This window comes from Anguilla rostrata, chromosome 14 (genome assembly GCF_018555375.3).
Source record: "Anguilla rostrata isolate EN2019 chromosome 14, ASM1855537v3, whole genome shotgun sequence".
Classification (NCBI taxonomy): Eukaryota; Metazoa; Chordata; class Actinopteri; order Anguilliformes; family Anguillidae; genus Anguilla; species Anguilla rostrata.
The window spans coordinates 13,230,348-13,251,779 of record NC_057946.1 but is presented as its reverse complement, the minus strand read 5'-3'; the positions used below and the strand labels follow the sequence as shown (position 1 = coordinate 13,251,779).

General features: G+C 41.8%; 1 protein-coding gene across 2 annotated transcripts; it reads left to right on the top strand.

Moving 5' to 3' along the window:
• The first annotated feature begins 2,209 nt into the window (after positions 1 to 2,209).
• On the top strand, positions 2,210 to 12,495 carry arrdc3b (arrestin domain containing 3b). 2 transcript variants are annotated; one of them, XM_064309608.1, is made up of 8 exons: positions 2,210 to 2,727; positions 5,733 to 5,814; positions 6,017 to 6,164; positions 7,150 to 7,252; positions 7,546 to 7,802; positions 8,457 to 8,619; positions 9,265 to 9,398; positions 9,714 to 12,495. In XM_064309608.1, the coding sequence occupies exons 1-8, from the start codon at positions 2,448 to 2,450 to the stop codon at positions 9,780 to 9,782; spliced, it is 1,236 nt and encodes a 411-aa protein (XP_064165678.1). In that variant the 5' UTR covers positions 2,210 to 2,447; the 3' UTR covers positions 9,783 to 12,495. The 2 variants fall into 2 exon arrangements, with proteins under 2 accessions (XP_064165678.1, XP_064165679.1); XM_064309609.1 differs by having other exon boundaries at positions 2,587 to 2,727; positions 5,662 to 5,814.
• Positions 12,496 to 21,432: the final 8,937 nt, after the last annotated feature.

The window sequence follows — 21,432 nt, the reverse complement described above, 5'->3', positions numbered from 1 at the left end:
TGCTTTGAAAATATTTTGAGTAATGGCTGTATATGAACAGCAGGTGGTGGTAAATACACACTTAAGGACCCAAAAAAATATAATGGTGAATTGTGTGTTGTCAGTATTACCTTGATTAAAATTCATGAAATTTTTTTATTTTTTTCATATGCTTAACACATGGATTTCTGTCTTTGCCATGATAGTAATATATGGCTGTCCACCCCATCCCCACCCCCCCCCACCCCAAATAAATAAATAAATAAATAATAATAATAGATAAATAAATAAAATAAATATAAAAAATGTAATATAATAACCTTTTTTGAAATTTGTATACTGCCATGGACCTTCATTAAAACAGCAACAAATCTTACACTGTAATAAGTTTTGTCTGTTCTTTATTTGTCTGTACTGTAGTAATAAGCACCGTAAAAGGCAGAACAGTCAAAATGAATGATTCCTTTATTATTAATTAAATAGTGAATTAATTGAATGATGAGTTCTTTTTTTATTTCTTTAACAATGGCCACTTGGCCAATATTTCCTTACAGAAGGGTTTCAAACGTATTGGATTGTATCAAGGAAGGACATATATGCATGAGGCTATTTCTCATTAAAGGCAGCGTCGCAAATGAATACAGTTTCCAGGTGCCACGGTTCTGGATTATATTTAGCATTTTCAAAAATTGGGGCGAAGAAAGCTTCAGTAACGAGCACAGAGGGTTCATGTTTATGCCATCTATGTTTAGACTCAGGTTTGGGTACGTTTCCCTTATGATGACATCATCGATATCAGTAGTTTGCGATACTGTTGTGTCAGCGAAAACCCAAAAACTAATTTCTGCACTGACGGGCAGAATGAACGCTAGAGGTCGGTATCATACCGTCATATTGTGAATGTGCTAGAAATTGCTTGCTTTGAGTTAATTGCAGAAATTGCAAGGCGGAACTGACCAACTGTCAAAATTAGAGATCAAAAGACCAAAGACCAAAGGAACATACACTCTCAAAACAAATGTGTTAAAACAGCATAATGTGTCATTTTAACACACCTCCATGTGACGTTAAGGACAACACATTTTGTGCTACTTTAAACATAGAGTGTGTTTTTAAAAGTCCCCATTTTTAACACATAAATAGTATATTTGTAACTTTGAAACATATGTTGAAAGTAACAGAAAAACAGTACCAGAAAAAGAGTGTTGCATATTAACACATCCTGTATGTTTTACTGGATGGGCGTTTCGAACGCGTGTGAAATTAAAGATCAGGTAGGAATGGCTCGAATTCATTTCAGGGAAAAAAAATATGAAGTATATGTCTACTCTATATAGCCTAATTATGTCGTCGGCTTTTGGTGATATCAATCAAGTAGTGAGTCATAAAGTCATTTTTTCCTCCACAAGGTGGCGTTCCGGGAGCAATGATTTCGTAGTGTTTTCTGTAGGCACACTTGACTGATTTTCCCCTCTTGCTGTTGGAATTTCAGCGGTTAGCACATTATACTTGAAATATATGATAGGCTCTACATATTGAGGTGTTTGGTTTGTCGTGTAATAGGCTACTAAATATGTTTTTGTTTTCTACTGAGTTTCATGAGACCAGTCAAGTAGGCTACCTGTCTGTGAATCTGACGTTGAAAATTAGAAGGGGGCGTGGTTGTGCCTATTACGCTGTATTGTACCTTGAAAAGCGCCAAACTTTCGGTGCCATATAGGTATGGGGCATGCCTTCCCCCCAAAGGCGTACCTGGGCGGGATGGCATCATATCATCCCAATAAAGCTCGGCCCTTTTATTAAATAATTTGTTGACGCTTTCATTGTTTTAATGCCTATATTGTGTACGATTTTACAGTTCGCTTCTAAGTGTCTAATATTTCAACTGATACAACAGTGAAAATATTAGACATTTAGAAGCGAAATGTAAAAATCGAAAGGCCTAGACCTCTTTCATTTTATGTTATCTGAGGCAGGCAGAGATATTATTTGTATAACAAAATTTTATAAACCCGTTCTATGCAAAGATATAATCTAGATATAATTTTAGCTAAATATTATCAGGCAAAACTGCATTCAACTCCATCAGCTGTTCGTGCACGCTGGTCATCTGGTCCCAAGCCCAGACAGAAAACACCCACTCTGTTCTAGGAGGCGGAAGCAGAGGACGGTCGAAATGCTTTGCACATGCTCAGTGTGGTTGTTTTTTCCAGAAAGCCTCGCTTAAAACGAGCCGAGAAACAAGAGCAGCTTGTCTTTGTACGGAGACCGTAGCGTGACAAGGTGCGAGATAACAGCTCGTCGCTGTTATTTAGCCTTGAAATCTCAATGAACTGTTTGCGAAGACAGCACTGATCCTGCCTGCAGCTTTTTGCAGGGCAAAGGCACAGATCAGTGTTTCAAGATCACATTTGATCTTCATTTTCATAGTTTCATTATCATTTTTTTAAAAACTATTTCTTACGACAATGGTGCTAGGAAAGGTAAAGAGCTTCACTGTAAGCTATGACTGTCTGAATGACAGTAACATCCCCCTCTTTTCAAGCGGGGACTCGGTCTCAGGAAGGGTGATTATTGAAGTCACAGGAGAAATCCGCGTGAAATCTCTCAAAATTCACGCTAAAGGATTTGCAAAAGTTCGTTGGACTGAATCACGAAATGCTGGATCCAACACTGCCTATACTCAAAATTACACTGAAGAAGTGGAATACTTAAACCATAGGGACATCTTAATTGGACACGAACGAGGTAAGAGGATGAGAACATTGTGTCATTTATCTAAGAAAAATTATCAGCCTGGTGTAAAGTAGGTAAGATGTTCGCTTAAGGCACAGGCTGTCTAGATGATGCTCCGATTAGGTTTCTATGTGTATATGCGCATTGGCATAGTCTACTGCATTTAGTTTAATTTAGCCGATAATAATGATTGAGTACATTATTATACAATAATACATGGAGGTCTTGTTAGGAGTTTAAGTATGTCCAAGTCTGGTCTGCTGCAGCTTTTACATTGATTCTAAAAACGATGTCTACTAACTACCGTGTTGAAATATAACCACATAACAGCTATTAGCCAATATATTTGCACACATTAATAGAAATCATTGCCAGTCTTGTTTAAAAAGTAATAACAATGAGGGATGTTAAATGAGACTGAACAACCTGACATACATGTCTTGAAATTGAAGGTCTTCTGAATCAATGAAATCTAGTTCAAATATACGTCACAATTCAAATTGGCATTTATCCGGTTGAGATGAGTTCCAATAAAAAATAAAACAGCAATTAATTCATTAACTTCACTGCCAAGTTAGATTCTTTATCGCAAACAAGCAATACAACAGGCATGCCTTCAAGATCAAATAGTCAATGCGGCAAATGTAAAATGTAACAAATATATCATAATTACACAAGTAAATGATAGCACGGTACATCCTGAATTACGCAAGTAGAATTATATTGTTAATTTCTACATTTCTTTGTTTAATTGTGATCTAGAAATCCTTTTTCAAAGACGATTTTCTTAAGTTTCCACCCTTTGTTAAAAGCGGTTCAATCCTGTTCCGAAACTGGATGTTGAGGAGGAGGGGGTGTGGGGGCTCGCCTTTCTGTTCCCGGATTGGTTGAAGTCCTCGTGTGTCTTCAATGACCTCATACTGTACATGTACCTTCGCAGAAAGTGACTGGTAAAGCGTACAACTTTGTATTTGACCTGTCACTGGAGAGTAATTTTAGGCAAATACTTTGGTGCAGGATAGACTGTATATTGAATAACCGTAGCCTATGTATCCCGTTGTTTAAAATGGCGTTTACTTCGACCCTGCCGCAATTAAAAATTTAATGGCATGAAACCGTCTCAATAGACGGAGCATTTCTTGCTGTGGTCTTTGTGATCTCGCGGAATGGCGTGATGAAAACTGATCTTAATTCTGAGAAGCACAATTTTGATTCATTGTCGGAAAGCAAAATCTTGCTTTCATATTTCTTTTAATAAATGGCCACACGAGAACCCACTGCCAAGAAAAGTATTGAAGACTTCCAAGTTTGCACCCCTCATCCAAACATGGTTACCGGATTGACCGTGATCAAATTGGCTGGGCTACTTTTTACGCATGTTGTCCACGATATATTTCAGGAGAACCAATGTGGGAAAATGAGAAAGATAAATGAGACGACCTGTCATCATTTTAAAAAATTCAAAATAGTTATTCCAGGGAAGTATATTATTTAAATGTAACTCGTATTCGAAAAGATTGACATTTATCCATTCTGTAGCACTCGTAATGTTGGTAATGTTGATTTAGCCTACTATTTTATGAAGTGAATGACGATTAGAGATAGCATGTTACCAATAAGTCTTTGTGTACGATTCTGCTTATGAGCTTTACAGTTGCATGCGTCTGATGTTTGGTACAATTGTTTTTATTTTATTTTTTTAATACACTGTGTAATTTTGTAGGCTACACTGTACTCTAGACGCTACAGTTTACCGTGTAAAGCATGTGTTAGTATCTCGGCGTCAGGAAAGCTGACTTTAAGTGTGTTCTCAATTTTGTAAGAAAACATAACGCTCAATAAAAGTGGAATGAATTGAATCGCTTTCTTGTCTGTGTTTTTATTTGTGTTCGAAACTAAGTGTGTTTCTCTGTTTGCAACAATTATGTCCAACCATAGTACTTCCTTTGCATGCTAACTTCAGCTCATGCTGCGGTACACGCGTTCATTCATTTGGGGGCTTTCCTAAGGTGGAAACATGGTGGGTTGCACTGACTGAATGCCGCACAGTGTAATGTATGCATGGGAGACCGGCTGAGGGAAGCTGCTAGCTCCGGTTTAGTCCGGTCCTCTCCTGCTCTAGTCAGCCTCTGATTGGCAGCTCAGCACTTGTTTACCACATTTCCGTCGCTTGTAAGGCTATATGGAGTGCTGAGGTGGCAGAAAATAACGTTCATTTCATCTGGTGTAAAATTAAATGCACATTATATGTAACGAAGGTTAGGAAAATGAATAATAATTTTATTGGAGTGTATACTGTTTTAAGGGTATGTTTTACTTTTGTATTCCGTGTCTTCAGATATGCAATGCGAGAATAAACTGGTGCAATCTGAATGTTTAATCATTGGAATTGCTCATGCAGGCCTCTGCTGCTCCATCCATATCACCCAACGCAAAACCTATTAAATGTACACACAAAAAAACTTTTTTTTTTAAATTATTATTATTATTATTATTTTTATCATTTGTTTTGACATGGGATTGTCGGTTGCAAATGCTACCAGGCAAAATATGCTGCAATATTATATATACCTTTTTTTTATATGGAATGAATAAACTTGTTTACAGCTAGATTCTCCTCCACCATCCAACCTTTGTGTTCTTTATCCTCACAAGGCGGAGAGTGCTCTGTTGAATTTATTTTGATGGGTTGAATGTGAATGGATGCATTTCTGTGCTTTTTGAAGGAAATGATCACTTTGCTCCAATTTTGAGAATTCAATAATTTGTTAAAGATGTACAGACTCCATCATGGTTGATTCTTTCACTGAAATTGCAGGGGGTTTTATGCCATGTCATTTGATGTGTTTTGGTGTCTTTGGTGTATTGGTGTTTCGTGAGGTGGTTTTAACAGAAAGTAAAATTCTGTCTGTTTGAATTTGATTTTCCCCCTCCTTTTTTATTCAGGAAGCTTCCTAAAGCATTTTACAGGTACGGTATGCGTGTATTTGGAATTTTGTGTTTTTCCTCTCTTTCAGATGAGGATAACTCAGAAGAAAGTCTCACCACTATCCATTCAGGAAGACACGAGTATGCATTTAGTTTTGAGCTTCCACAAACGTGAGTACCCTTTTATTAACTATCAGATAAGCAGGCAAACTTTAATCCAGATGTGCATGCTGGCTGCTACCATCACATGTAATTAGCAGGGTGTCAGTGTTCCTTCTCCTTACAAACGTGACAGAATAACTACGGCTTATGTGGAGGTGTGTGCAGAATATAAATTCATTTTTCCTTCTTTTTTCCCCCTTGCTACACACAGACCTCTGGCTACCTCCTTCGAAGGCAAACATGGCAGCGTGCGGTACTGGGTAAAAGCAGAACTGCACCGGCCTTGGCTCCTTCCCATGAAAGTCAAGAAAGAATTTACAGTCTTTGAACACATTGACATCAACACTCCGTTACTGCTGGTAAGATTCAGAGTTTTTCTCCCACAAGCTTTCATTGTTCTTATACCATATCACCTGCCAGGAGTCGCAACAACCATCTTCAAAATTTCTCTGTTTTTATTTTTGTTTTTTGTTTTTGTTTTTTACCAGGAGATCTCTTGAGGCAAGTGAGTTAGCACACACATACATTACTTTTCAGGTTGTACATGAACTAATCCCTACCCAAGCCTCACAAAGAGAGAATAATAAAAAATAAGCAGAAGTTGTTTCTTTAAAAAAAAATGATCACAGGGTGCAGCCATGTCAGTTAAAAGCAGTTATACCACAGCAAGCTCACAAGGGTGCTACCACTTTTAGCCTGTAGTGTTGCTTCACTCTTGCTAAATTTAGGAGGTTTCAGTTGAAAATGCAATTTCCCTTCATCCTTCTTTCTTTTCAGTTGTTCTCCCCCTGAGCTGATTAGAGCTGCTGCAAACCCGCTTTTTTCCAGTTTAAAAAACCTGCATTTCAAGAGTGTGCTTCACATGCGCTCTTATGTTTCACATTTGAATCCACTTTGATGTGGAAAGGCCTCAACAAGTGGCTGTGAAGTACAGAGTTGTAATGCTGCTAACAAATTTGGCTCTGGGCTTTGTCCTTTTGGCAGAGTGAAGCATTTAGCGGTTAAAGTGTAGCTCTTTCCCTTTTGTCACCGTAATGGCACTGGTCGCATTTATTAGCTTTGACAGGTAAAAGTTAAATCTCCATTCGCTAGTGATGACAGTGCCTTGAGGATGGGAAAATATGGATACGCTTTGACAGGTCTATGAGAAACGCCATTCGCTCCTCCCTTGTCATTAAGGTCTTCAAACGCAAAGCTGTCGGCGCGAGAGCTGATTTAGAGCAGGCTGCAGGCTCGCGCTTCGTCTGTTCTGTGGGGTTTTCTGCTGAAGGTTCGGTGCAGGGTTATTCCGGAGTGAGTGCTAAAAGCTAAGCGTGGTTCTGCATCTCTCTCCGTTTTGGGCAGGCACCCCAGGCAGGCACGAAAGAGAAGACTTTGTGCTGCTGGTTCTGCACCTCAGGCCCAATTTCCCTAAGTGCCAAAATTGAAAGGAAGGGCTACACACCAGGTGAGGGCGCGGCACATGCCTCGACTGTCTTTGCTGAACCCCTAACTGCTCTGAAGAAGCCTGTGTGTTTTAGTTAAAGTCTGTGATGAATTTTGTCGTATTACGGTCACATCTGGTTACATTGCTAATGCTATTATTGAGGCTGAGGGGGACCTGAAATGCTGCCACGTTAAACTTGGTACAAAATGTACACTGATCTCAAGCCTGTGGGTGATGAAGGATGCACGCAGTATAATTTCAAATGGATTCAAACGATCTTTGGGCCTGACTGACGACACGACGTCCTCCTGCAGGAGAGTCGATTCAGATCTTCGCGGAGATCGAGAACTGCTCCTCCCGCGTGGTCGTGCCAAAGGCAGCCGTTTACCAAACACAGACCTTCTACGCCAAAGGCAAGATGAAGGAGGTCAAGCAGCTGGTGGCCAACCTGCGGGGGGAGTCCCTCTCCTCCGGCAAGACGGAAACGTGGAGCGGGAAAATGCTGAAGATCCCCCCCGTGTCCCCCTCCATCCTGGACTGCAGCATCATCCGAGTGGACTACTCCCTCATGGTGAGCATCCAAGGTTCAGTGTTAAATCAAGTCTTGTGGAGCTGATTCAACTTTTAAAGAGTTGATTTAACTTGAGGCGTTTGTGAGACCAGGAGGAATTATAGACTCTATCTCTGTTGAATGTATTCCGTTAATGTTGATTCCGTACTGAGCAGATATGGCTTGCATTTGTAAAAACAAATGCTTGTCAGTTTTAATAATAACACACTACTAATAATTCTAATAATAATGACAATAAAATTGATTCACTCAAGGATGTGCTCCGATGCAGCTCTCCTGTAATTCTGTTGTTGGTGCTGCATCTCATTGAGTTGCTCAAGTTCCTGATAAGCAAGCTTAAGGCTGGAACCCTCGACCAGATCACTCAATGTGTTCTGTGCAAATGCGATCAGCATGTAACAACTGCTGAAATACAGGTCATAAAAATACTAGTCGCACCTGCAACCCTCATATGCTAACTGGGTCATCCGCCGCTTGTGTAAGAGTGATGTTTACTCTGGGCAAGCCCAGGAATTGGCACAAGGTCTTTGAGGAAAGCCAGCCCTCTCCGTCGAAGCTGGACGTGACCGAGGGTGGTCCTGTTGGGGCGTTTCCGTTCTCGCTCACCCTCCTGACCGGGCCTCGCCGTCCTCTCTCTCTCTCTCCCTCTCCCAGGTGTACGTGGACATCCCGGGAGCGGTGAACATGTCCCTCAGCCTGCCCCTGGTCATCGGCACCATCCCGCTCCACCCGTTCGGCAGCCGCACCTCCTCCGTCAGCAGCCAGTGCAGCATGACCATGAGCTGGCTGGGCATGGCCCTGCCGGAGAGGCCCGAAGGTAGGGCCGCTGGCCTCAGTAATGAGCATCGCTCTTCCCAGAACCTCCCGTCTGCTCTTCACAGCTCTAATTGGAGAGCAGGGACCTTTCTGAAACTGCAAAAGGTGGATTAGTTACAGTAATGAGGGCTCATTTCACAACGTGTACTGGTTCCTTTTCCTCCCATTTCTCTTCTGAAAGCCCTCGGCATGTCCGTTGTGGTTTCACATTTGCATATTAACAGATGCTCTTATCCAGAGCAATGCACGAGTGTATTGCATGAAATTCCGTTCCGAACACCTGGTCTACACCAGCATAGATCAGATCTTGGAAAAGTAATTACTGGACATACATTTAACCCTTTGCACCAGTAAAAAAATGATTACTGACAATTTCAAAAGAAACTTCCATTTTCACCAACATTCAGAATGAAATGTCATGACTGTGTATGTTGGTTTGTAACATGACATGTTGCGATCCTCAGAGATCTTCAGGAGTGTTTTCAAATTTCACCTGGATCACGTTACGATATTTCAGATACACACTTTAGGTCTCATACAGAAATGGACTAGCACAATCTAAACGGTTGGGTTTAGACCTGAAAGCTGTTTGGGGGAAAGAAAGATTGAACGTAGCGCTAACGTGCTAACCGCTCTCCTTTCCCAGCACCGCCAAGCTATGCAGACATCGTCACGGAGGAGCGGAGGCTGGAGGCGCCCGTTACCCGGGATGAGTTCGAGGGGACGCTCTTCGCCTACATCCAGGAGTTCCGTTTCCAGCCTCCACCGCTCTATTCCGAGGTACGGGGAGCCGGCCGCACAGCCCAACCGCCAACGGAAATCTCATTAACCTACAGAGTCTTCAGCATTATCCCGCGCCAAATGAAGATTGATGAGCAGGCTTAATCAATGAACTGCTGAAGTTAATGTCTTCAGTTTGCCTACACCTGTGCCCTTGGTCTTCATCCTCCAAGACAGCCAGTTAATGGACAGAGCAAATGTTTAATGGTAGAAATTTGCAATCGAGATGTGCTTGTGATAATGCGGGAAGGTTTAGTTTGTAAAAAACATTACCAGCGCCTGCTTCAAAAACGTTTTTTTTCTCCTGTTCGCTAGATCGATCCGAACCCAGACCGGGCAAACGGAACGGAGGAGGGACGGCCGGACACCTGTCCATCACGCTGAAGGCACCGAGGCCCCACCCAGAGCAGTTGGGCTCCTTGCTTCAGATGTTTTTGTACTGCTTTTCTTCCCTCCACGTCACTGTGGACGAGAGAAAAATGTATAAACGCCAAAAGGTGACAAAGAGGAGGAACGTCCTCTTCTCCCCTATCCCCTCGCTCCCAAAAACCCCCACCCTCCAGAGACATGCAGGATGTACGAGGCTGTTCCGTTCCTGTCGGATAGGTTGGGCAGACGCGAATCCCGCCACCAGGAAGCCCAGCGGTCGGCCCCGGCCCGAAGAGATGGCGCACTTCTGGCCCAAAGTTGTTGTTTTTTTCCCATTTCTTTCAATATCTATGGCACATAAGTGACTCTGTAACGGAGCCAAACAGTCTGAAAATACCAAGCCGGGGGAAAAAAAAGCGGATGGGGGAAAAAAAAGAGGATGACGTTGTTGTAACACACCTCTGTGGCTCTTAGCGACGGCCGTCGGTGATGGACAAGAGCCTTGTCTCCCACTGCGTGTTGAGTTTTGCACATTTTATTTGTTTCTTGTGTCGCGTTTTTGTAAACACTACTTTTTTTTTTTCCTTTCTTCTTCACGACTTGCATATGGTGGACTAAGAATGCAGTCCGTGCTCTGATATTCCTTACCCGCACAACTCTACGAACAACGCAGGTGACCGAATCCAAGAAGATACGACAGCTCGGAGGCTATATATGAACCCCTTGCAAAGCTGTTCAGATGCTCTCTTTTTTTTCTTCTTCTTCTTCTTCGTTGTGCCATTTTCTTAGACTGGCAAGCCTGGTGCCTGTAGAACACGTTCTGCTGTCACTCTGGGCTCTTGGCTCATTAAAGCAGATTTGAGTGTGGCTTCCTTTTATATGTTCAAACAGAAGTTGCCTTCTCGCCAACTGTCCTTTTCATTGTGTTCGCATGCGTCGCACAGCGTCTGCAGGACAGCAGCCACGCAAGAAACCTGCTAAACGGGGAATGTGCTGAGCGAGCGAGAGGTTGAGAGAGAGAGAGAGAGAGAGAGAGAGAGAGCGGGTATAGAAATATGCTCTACACACTCTGTTACTCTTTGCCTTTGTACTTAATGCCACAGAGAAGCGCTTTTGTCACTCACTGCCTAAAAAAAAAAAGCACTCTATCTCAGGTGCCCACCCCCCCTCTCATTTGCCAAAACGGTCGGGAGTTAAACTCGTCTTTATTCCACTTGTTGTTGCACTGTTTGAAAATGGCAAAAAAAAAAAAGGCGAACCGACTGGGGGGGGAGGGGGGGGGAGGGGGACGCGCACAGAAACGCAAGGCAGCTTTCAATGACGAACGACATTCCCTTTTTGTCCCACTGCTCAAGTCTGTCAAAGTCAGATATGTGTTTGCGTGTGTGTGTGAGAGAGAGAGAGAGAGAGAGAAGGAGAGAGAAAGACCTCTGCCAAAGACGATGCAAGGGTCTGAACTGGCCAGCTAAACAGAGATGGAGTGATAGAGCACAGAGAGAAACCCCTAGTCAGGCCCTGCAGAACGAGGAAGCCATTTGAATGAGTGATACATTAGTTTCCAAACTCATTCTATCACTGAGCAGCGAGCGGGTGCATGTGCCAGACCTTTCACCACGATTAGCACTTTTTCATTATACTAATGGTGAGAGTCTGGGGAATAAAAATGATAGTTATAGAAAGCCGAGCAAAAAAAATATAAATAACATCTTAAGCAGGGTTGAAAAATACATTTATTACCCAGGGAAAATATAGATGAAGAATAGTATGGGTTTAAAAAGAGAAAGTTTACAGTCACGCGTGTGTGTGAGTGTGTGTTTATGTGTGTGTGTTGCTGAGAGCCAGCAAACTGATAGGATCGCATTGCGTTTAACAGCCAGTGGACATGTTAAAATGTGATCTTGCCATAGTGGCCTTGACAAAGCAACAGCTGATATAATTATTGCTTTGTAACCAGAGCTTAAAACCATTTGTGGCCAAGCTTGGTTTTTGTTCAGCTCTCTCTTTGTATGAGATGTGTATGACTTGTATTTCTTTTCTTTTCATTGAGGCAAAAAGGGAAGAGCAATTGTCATTCAAAACAAGACTTTGAAAATAATAACCCCTGAGCGAGTGTTTTCTGTATTTTGTTTTCCCTAATGACTGGGAGAAGTAACCTCCCCATGGGCATACGTGCTTTGCTTTCTGGTCAGATAATAGTGTAGGGAACAATGTCTCTCTCTCTCACCTCCAGAGAATGCAGAAGTCAGTTAAAGGATTTGCTTAAATGTTTAATTTCTGTTCTGAGAAAATGTTACTAATGAATGGTGGCACTGACTTTTTTATTTCTGTTTCGTTTGACTTTTTTGACTTGTGGTTGTTAAGCTCTGAAATTGAACTTTAAAACTGGGAAAAATATATATTTACATACTCTATTTCATATCTGTCATTTCCATAGTTCATAACCTGGACTAATGTTATTCAAAGTTAAAGCTAATTTCCTGATATGCACACCAGGAATGACAATGTTTTCAATTGGAGTGGGGATTGGAAACATTTGAAAAACAAGGTGCAATATTGTTTGAGTTTGAAAGAAAATTATTTTGTATTTTTAGTCTGTTGGTTTCTAAAGTTTCCCATTATTTTTCATTTATGTTGTATTTTTTTAGTTGGATGTTGACTGCATAGGTTCTGTTACGTTATGAGTACATGTTCCTTGAATCAAATAAACAAGGTTTTTTTTGTTAAACAATGTTTCTTGACTTGCATTAATTGTCCCTGTACATAATTAGCAGTGATCTTCTGGCAGGCAAATATACATTTTTATTTTAAATTTTAGGTGTACAGTTCATTCATAGTCCTGAGTGTCATGTTTGTTCTTTACTGGCCCCTAATTAATGTGCTTTTACTCACAGTTTGTTTTGGCCATGTTTGGTTAGTTATGGAATTTAATGCTAACCCAAAAAGAAATGAAGACCAGTACTAGTCTCCATATACTTAATTTTATAAAGCATATATTAGCAGTGTCCTTTGTTGTGAACCACCTGTGGAAAGTTCCCTGTTGACAGATGTTCATAAAGGCTGTTGCACAAAGGTGTAAACCCTGTTTTTCAAATCTAAGCAGAAAAGCTGTTTGCTTTCTAGCATTGGCATGTACAACAGCACCCCCTCTGGCAACTAGACTTATTGTTCTGTTTTGGCTGAGTAGAGTAAGCATAATCCTCTAGCACAGGGTTGCATGACAAGGGCCAATCCAACTTCTGCTCTTATTTAATTAGCCCAATCATATCTTGAACCGTCATTTGTATAAGCACCTGGTACAGCCACAGACAATGTATCGCAAAGATTTTACTGTGCTCACTTGCAGGACAGGACCAACACAGTTTACCAAGCTGTCCACAAAAATGAAAGGTGCAGAAATTGGTTGGAACAAAAAAATTGGTTGGGCTGGCCTTCCAGGTTCAAACTTATCCTAAAAGGGACAGTGTGTTTGCAGGTTTTCCTTTCAGCCCAGCACTAAGACACTGATTCTACTTATCAAGGTCTTGATTGAAGACCATGATCAGTTAATTAGTGAAATCGGGTGTCATCGTGCTAGGCTAAGACAAAAACCTGCACACACACCTGCCCTTTTCGGATATGACTGGCTGCAATGCATGGGCTTTACAGAAATGAGGTCCTTGAGTGCAGTATTCTTGTTGGTTTTCATTCTTTCCCTCTAATCAGGGGTGGAATTAGACCTGGGACAGTAAGTCAGTCAATCGCAACTTTGGCCAGTCAGTGACATTAATCAATCAATTAACTACCAGGACCGGCAAAATCAACAATACTTCTGGCTTTGAGGACCAAGATTTGAGCGTCCTTGCTCTAGTACAGAGGTTCTCAAACTTGGTCCTGGGGGATCACTGTGTAATTGCAACCACAATTGCAATCCCAGAACTTTAACAAGCTGTTCATTTTTTGTTAATTACACTTTTCATGTCTAGAGGGACTATTAAGACAACTTATTTCAGAAATAGCTATGCATGCCATGAGGAATACAAGTTCCATATTGGCACTGAGTTATACTGCAAATGATTACATAAAGAGAGGTAAAAAAAATAATAAAAAACTGATCGAATTATGTTTCTGACATAATGTGCTTTAAGAGGATAAATCATTCATCTCAGCATGAAAACCACCTAAGAAAAATTCTGGGACTGCAACAGCGGTGGCAATGGAAACCAGCGGGCACAGTGGTCACCCAGGACTGAGTTTGAGAACTTCTGCTGAAGTATGTTAGTAAGAGCCGCTGCTCCCCTGTATGCAGCACACGCTAATTCTCTTGCAATTTAGCTTCTTTGGCATGAAAAAATAAAACAGCGCAGCAAAAACCCAGTTGCTCAAGGTTAGTCATGAAGGTTTGGGCACACAGCAATTCACTTAACACTTCACCGTCCCCAGCCTGTTAACACATATCTCCTGGCCTGGTGACTCAGGCGTTAGGCATTAATTGACCCCCTCCTGTTGGTGCGGCATGATGTAGCCTCATTAGCATGGGATTTGTAGTGAACATTGCGTGCAAGGGGTGGTTCCTGTTGAACAGTAGCTGTGGAAAATGTCTCGAAGGTCTTTTTGCATGTTCTTTATCTCCTCTGTTTTATCACCGTTGCTATCTGGGGCCTAAGGGAGAAAAGTCATGGGAGGCATTTTGTGCAGTGTATTTTAATGGGACTTTTTTCTTCTACAAACACAGGCCTTCGACACTGGGGAGAAAAAGAAAGCAGGCTCGCAAATAAGATGATTTGCCCCCTGCTGAGCACCTTCCTGCAAAGATAACTCACTACCTCTGTATTAACACTGTCCCGAACCGTCATGCTTCAGTCTAGCATTGCACATTTCACAGCGCAAATTGGCTCTGGATGCGATTTGTATGTGTATGTGGAAAGCTTTGCATAGGATCTTAGTGAGCTCATTTTCTCTGGGAGTCCTTCTTCAGTCATAGTGGTGAGGTTTTGATCCGCACAGGGAATATTTAGGTGTCTGTCTCTCCACTGCACAAGTGGAGACACCTTTTTGTGTTCGTGCTGTTAAAAGTTTTTTTTTAGATCTCTCTTAATTGGCGAAATGGAAAGCACCAAACATTTGAAAGTGTTTATTGGGTGCTTGTGGATTTTAACCTGTGGTTCAGGTGATAATGAATGTGTGGGACAGACAGGGTACGGTGTGCTATGGATAAATGTGTTTCCTGCTTGGTTTTATTCGGCCTTGACTCTCAACATTCATTTGAAATCTTGGATAGCAAGGCCAAAAGGGCAGTCTGGTTCGCATCCTTTCCCCCGAGACGATGTTTTGCTCCCTCTTTAATATAGAGCAGGGCTGTCAAACCCTGTTCCTGGAGATCTACCGTCCTGTAGGTTCTCACTCCAACCCTAACAATGTACATCTCAATTTACGGCTATGGATCTCCTTGAGTTGCAAACAAGTAGAATTAGGTGTGCCAAATTAGGGTTGAAATTAAATCTCACAGTAGATTTCCAGGAACATGGTTGGGCAGCCCTGATATAGAGGCACTGTTCCATGCCACAGATGGAAATTCCAGCATCATGTCCAAGATCTGAGCTGCTGTCACCTACTGCCAAAATACAAAGTAGTCGTCAGCACAACTGGCTTCTCATTTGACGAATGCACAGTTCGTGAATTTTAACATCTGTTTGTAGGAAAACAACATTTTCCCCTGCCCGCATGCACACAGTGTGGCCCACCCAGCCATCAATCATTAGGAACATAAGAATACAACATATAGAACATCATTCCGCCCTCGTTTACCTGCAAACTACAACATCCATCACTGTGTCAAGACTGTATCACATGACCTGGCAAGCTCTTCCATGGATTGACAACTTCCTCTTGTCCAAGTTTACCTTTATCTAATTTTCACCAACGCTCCCCCCCCCCCCCCTTGTTAGTTTCCCTAGTAAGTAAGGTGCTGATCAGTGGAGAAAAAAGAAGCGTAGGTCCTCTGTACAGCATCAGCTGTAGCTCTTCTTTAACAAACGAGGCAAATAGAGCTTGACATTAGAGAAGACCCACTTTTAACCCACCTATTCCCAACACAACCTTTGTAGCCACGGAAACAGAGAGGGAGTTTCGCCAAGGCAACAGGTGTTTAGAGCCAGTAAACACAGTTACACAGCCTGACCCTCCTGGCACTGTCTCATGCTGGAGGTAGACCCGTTTGAAGTTGATAGGACCCTGGCAGGGGACCTCAGGCCACCTTCAATCCCCACCCAGTCTGCATGCCTTGGCACACAGTAAGATGTTCAGTGTAAAATCAACTCTTGCTGAGTACATATGGTCCCTATGGGACTCACATGTACTCTGTTCAAGTTGAATTAACACCGGACATTATGCTGTGCATACGTGCATAAGATTGAGGTTCCTTCACAACAGGCTGCAAAGTTCACATCTTCACTTAATAAGAGTCATGTACATACACTTATTTTATTCCAGTGCATTTATTTAACTTTTTTTTTGTTCATATTTCCTACCCAATATTGATAAGAACAGTTAGCGGTATTCTTAATTAAACATCTGAAACAAGGCCCTCTCCTGCTGTAATGACATCATTCCGTATCATGAAAACACATTGTGAAATTAACGGGCATGGTTCATTTGTTATGTATCATGAAGACAAACTAACTGCAAACTAATTACAATCTACCTGACAATAACATTTGTTCACTAAATCTGACAAATTAAACTTTGGTCACGTGTAATTAATTAGAAAAGCAAAAAAATGTACACTGGGAATGATAGTGAAGTATTCTAAAAACCTTAAAAACCACAGGTAACTGGTGACGAGAATTTTGACATGCGTTTGACACATGCTTCAAAGGCAAGTGAGTCTGCCCAGTCTTTTCTCCTTTCAACTGACAGGAGGTTGCAATAAACATATAAAAAGTCCGAAAAAGGAGGTCAATAAAAAAATAATACTCTTCTCCACAGACTGCAGAGGGTGGGGCGCGCAGTCAAACTAGCGCATCAAAAATAAAGCACAGATACATTACTCAGGCAGCTGCATATGTTTACCACTACAATCTCCCATCATATTTTTAGGGGTGGTATCAGTGTCCCCTAATAGTGGTATGCCCGGCACGGTGTCACCAGGATTGCTGAAATTCTATAGCGCCGTGCTATAAGGAGCGTCGTGTCACATCTGCAAAGCATTTGCCTTGATGTTCACTCTTGTGTAATGGGATTTGCTGGCCTAGTTCTGACCATGAGAATGTGACTTCATGATGCAAAGGAACACAGGCCACACCGCCTGAGTGAGTTTGCATACTTTCTCTGGGGAAAAAAAAAAACTTAAATCCAGGCAAAAGAGGGGGAATACCGAACAGCAGGCATGTAAAGTGTAAGCCGCCTCATTTCTCCTGAGTCACGCTTGTTCCCCGGCCGCCTGGCGCTGGTCGAGCGACCAGCCCGGAGCAGTAGGTGGTGATAAGGGCCGACTGCTCCGCCCTCCTGATCCAGAGGAGAGGGGAGAGCAGTGGGCGGGGCTTGGGCTCCGGTCTCTCCACGTTATACGCCAGGCACATTCCTCCCGGAGCAGGGGTGAGACGCGGGCCACATGTCTCGCATCCCTTAGTCACGAAATGTGGGGGCTCGTCCTCAGCCGCCGAAATGAGGGCGGAGGGCTTTCTGAGCCAGAAATGTGAGCCGGAACATTCCGGTCTTTCTGCGTGCTTGTTTTGTTCGGAGGGGAACGCATGCAGATCTTTGAATCGGAGAAAGTGCCATTGACCACTGAAGCAGTGCTTCCCCTACCCCACCCCACTCCACTTGCTCTTTCTCACATTAATATCTGCCACTCAGCCTCATCTAATTGCCCCTAACATCTCTCTCCTCCACAGAAACATGGGTCACTTTTCCCAGTGAAACAGCTGGGTTATTCTGCACTACACATCAAGGGCACTGGATGGACATTTCAGGTTCTACAAGGATTAGAAGTGATCTACAAAGCCTGGGCCCTGGTAACAGAAAGAGTCTGCTTAAAACCTCCTTGAGTGAGTCCTTCTCTGTTGAGATCCCATCCCAAATGTTTCATTGTGATGCCTGTAAAACACATGAATTTGTATTTATCACTTTAAAATTGACTGCACTAAATCACAACAGATCTTGTTTTTTTCCTGCTTGAATAAAACAAAATCTGAATTGAGACATACTTCACTTCTTATGATGAGTAATGCTTCTGTACTTCTGCCCTTGTTTTCTGTTTGTAGACACCCATAAATCTAACCAGCACTAAATTATGAAAGCTACCTGCAGGCTGCCTGTCCATGTGCACATGGAATATAGCCAAAAGGGACAGAAAAGTATACTTTCCAGTGCCAAAAATACTGAGAATTGTATTTTAATTTGTCTCAAATTTGCCATCTTACACCAGTTCATGTCCCATTGGTCCTTCAACCTCTATGGGGTTATACCCCTGAAGTAAACAAGTTAACAAATCCATGTTTTCTGGAGCCTTGATTCTATGGAAAAAATGAGGGTAATGACTGAGTGATCATCGTGACTGTTTGCACATAAACCTTTTCCTTCAAGGGATTTGTATAAAACATTTTATTTTTATATACAATATATTGAAGGAAAACCATTTATTTGCATTCTGTTGAAGTTATCATGATGAAATTCTCAATGATACCAACCAATAGCTCTTCAAGTCTACTGTTCAGAATTCTAGTTAATTTGTCTCATGACTATATTGGATAAAGGCTAAACTATTTGCCAACCTTTGTTGAAAGTGATGTTTTATATAAACTAAACTTTCTCTTTTTTTGCTCTTCCTCACAATCTCTATTTGTCTTTGGCTCGTTTATTTGCCCTGTAATATGAATACTACCACCTGCCAAGGGACTGTGGAATGGCCAGTTGACTCCCCAGGGCCTGTTTTGCCTGTTTTAGTCCTCACACCGTAAACATAATTAGCCGTCTGTTAGAGTACCATATTACTTGGTCAATATGGTGCCTGTGGGCAAGAGGTACAGTGCTGTTACAGCCATTCATATGAGCAAAAAAAAACTTTTACACTATACAGGAAATGTGCTGTGAAAATAAAGATAATGGCATATGATGGAAATAATGAACAAACAAACACAGTTTAATCAGTTCATTATTTAATTAGGGGGGCCACAATCCTGCGTACAGTTTTATTATAATCAAAAAAGGGCTTCACCTGTTTGGCTCAACACTGTTTCTAGTATTTCCGACTGATATCTGAAAGCTCACATTTTCACATCTCATCTGTCTGAAGTTTCATAACTTCCCCCTGCACTGAGGGTGGATATTGTAAAGCGCTTCTAAGGACTGAGAAGATGTTACCGCGGTTGCAAAACACACAAAACGGAAGCCAGATGCATCTGTGTAGGTAGTGTTTCCAACAATCGCCTAGCAACCCAGTGAGGTCATAATACAAAGGGAAATTCTAATCATGTTGAAAGCTTTGTGAAAGCCACACTGGTGAGCATTGAGGTTCTTGACTTTTTGTTACATGAGAGCTCTAAACATTTCCCGTAATACTGTTTAAAGTAAGGACTGTTTGGACTAAAGGGCCTAAGATGGTGGCTTGATAAGATGTGTGTTTAAGATATTTGTTCCAACAAATCCAGGTAGGATATAAACAGTGAAACGTGTCTTCCAAGCCCAAATATGGAAAGGCCTGTTATTCAAAAAGCATCATTTATTTTTTTCATTATCACCATTCCTCCTGGTAATCTTAATGGATTTTTGTTTAATTTGCTTCCTTCTTTCAATGGTTAAAATATTTTATCAGTTTTCTGAATATAAGTCAGCTGTCAGGGAGAAGACAAAGATGTTGAGCCTGAGGGAGCTGAAGCTGGTAATTTCTGGTCACTGGTCTTTTCTGGACTAAGATTCATTTTACATGCGTACTGTGTGCGTATATTTTCTCTCTCTCTCTCACTCTCCCTCTCTCGCTTTCTCTCTCTCCCTCTCTCTCTTTCTTGCTCTCTCTCTGCCGCTCTCCCGCTCTTTCTGTGCCACGGAATTCTGGTGAGTACAGTCAGCACTGACTCATACCATCCTTGGCTACGGATTCTCTGGGCACACTTTCAGCTGATTCAGCTCAGCCAATGGGCTGCCAATAGTGAGGTTACGCCACTGGGCTGCCGCCCTTGTCCCGCCCCTGTAACGTATGCTAGTCAGGGGCCGTGGCAGTCAGGGGGAATGCCCCGTCAGCTACGACAGCCCCTAACCAGGGCCCCATATCACTGACTAAGGGGCTGTAGTCATTTCTGTTTCCATGTACTCCACTGCCAGAGCTATCTTCATGCAAAGAATCTTGGGTAAACACTAGCTGAGTATTACACAGGCTGTAATGAGCAGATATATGGACATCTATCTCAGTATCTGTCTCACTCTTTTCCTGTCTGTATGTCTGTCTGTCTACCTTCTGTCTGTCTGTCTTGGTTTTTATGTTGAGCGGTCTGGTGTGTTTTCCATTCTTTTTTTCATTCCTCTTCTATTTCTTCAAACTGTTCTTCAGTTAATACTGAATAAAGAGCTTTGAAAAGTCAAGCAGGTGTCATTGTTGAAGGCCAAGGCACTTACAAAGGGTAACAGTGCACACAGTGAAGGGCTGGGTCCTTTGAGACAAGTGACTCAGTATGCTTTGTCACAAAACAGGTCTCCTCCAGAATAAGGTTTATTCTTATTCTTAACCCCGCCACCAGTCCTGCAGTTTCTGGTATGACTTCATCCTCTACACTATCTCAACAGAACTGTCCTCAGTGGTTCTCATGCTCTGTCTACTTAACAGTGATGAAGAACACTACTGATTTACTGATTCTGCTCTCAGTTCACCCCCCGCCCCCAGTATGTGAGTAATAATATTATATGCAGTCGCTCACACGCAACATACAGACCTTGTACTGGTAAAAAAGTACTGGGGTTCTAGCCCCTCCCCAAAAATTCAACCAGCATTATTTTCCTCTTTGAATACAATACAATAAAATAAAATAAAATAAAATAAAAAATAAAAAAACAGAACAAATAACACTGAACAAAACTACTGTAATGGTAATTATTGACAACATTATCATAGCTGGCATTACTGCTATCACAATCATTGGCACCCTCTGTTTACCTCCAACCATGATCCCTCCAGTCATCGTCATCATCATCATCATCATTTGGCAGAATTATCATTGTTTTACTAGAAAACTCATCAGACATTTACATTACATTTCAATCACATAGCAAGTGGTCTTTAACAGAATGACTTACAAAAGTGATTTAATGTAACCATGATAGCACAGAAGTGGGTAGAATGCATTCATAACTGTCCTGTGAATGATCTGTCATACTGGCAATAACTGCCATTAGAATAGCGGGTATAATACAACAGATATAATGCAAGAACAGGCCATTCAGCCCATATAAGCTCGTACAGTCATTTTTCAAGTCTGGCTTTGGATAGCCCATAGGTCTACGCCAAAGGCTTGACAGAAGCAAATATTTCTGCACTCCAGAATGTACCAAGTGTAATATGTTGCATATATCAGCACGGTTCAAAATTCAATACTTTATTGCCATACAACTTAGTTGTTAGGAATTTGCCTCAGTGTGCTCATGGCAGAACAGCAAACAATAAACAGCAAAACAGTCAAGACACATAATAAGAAAAATA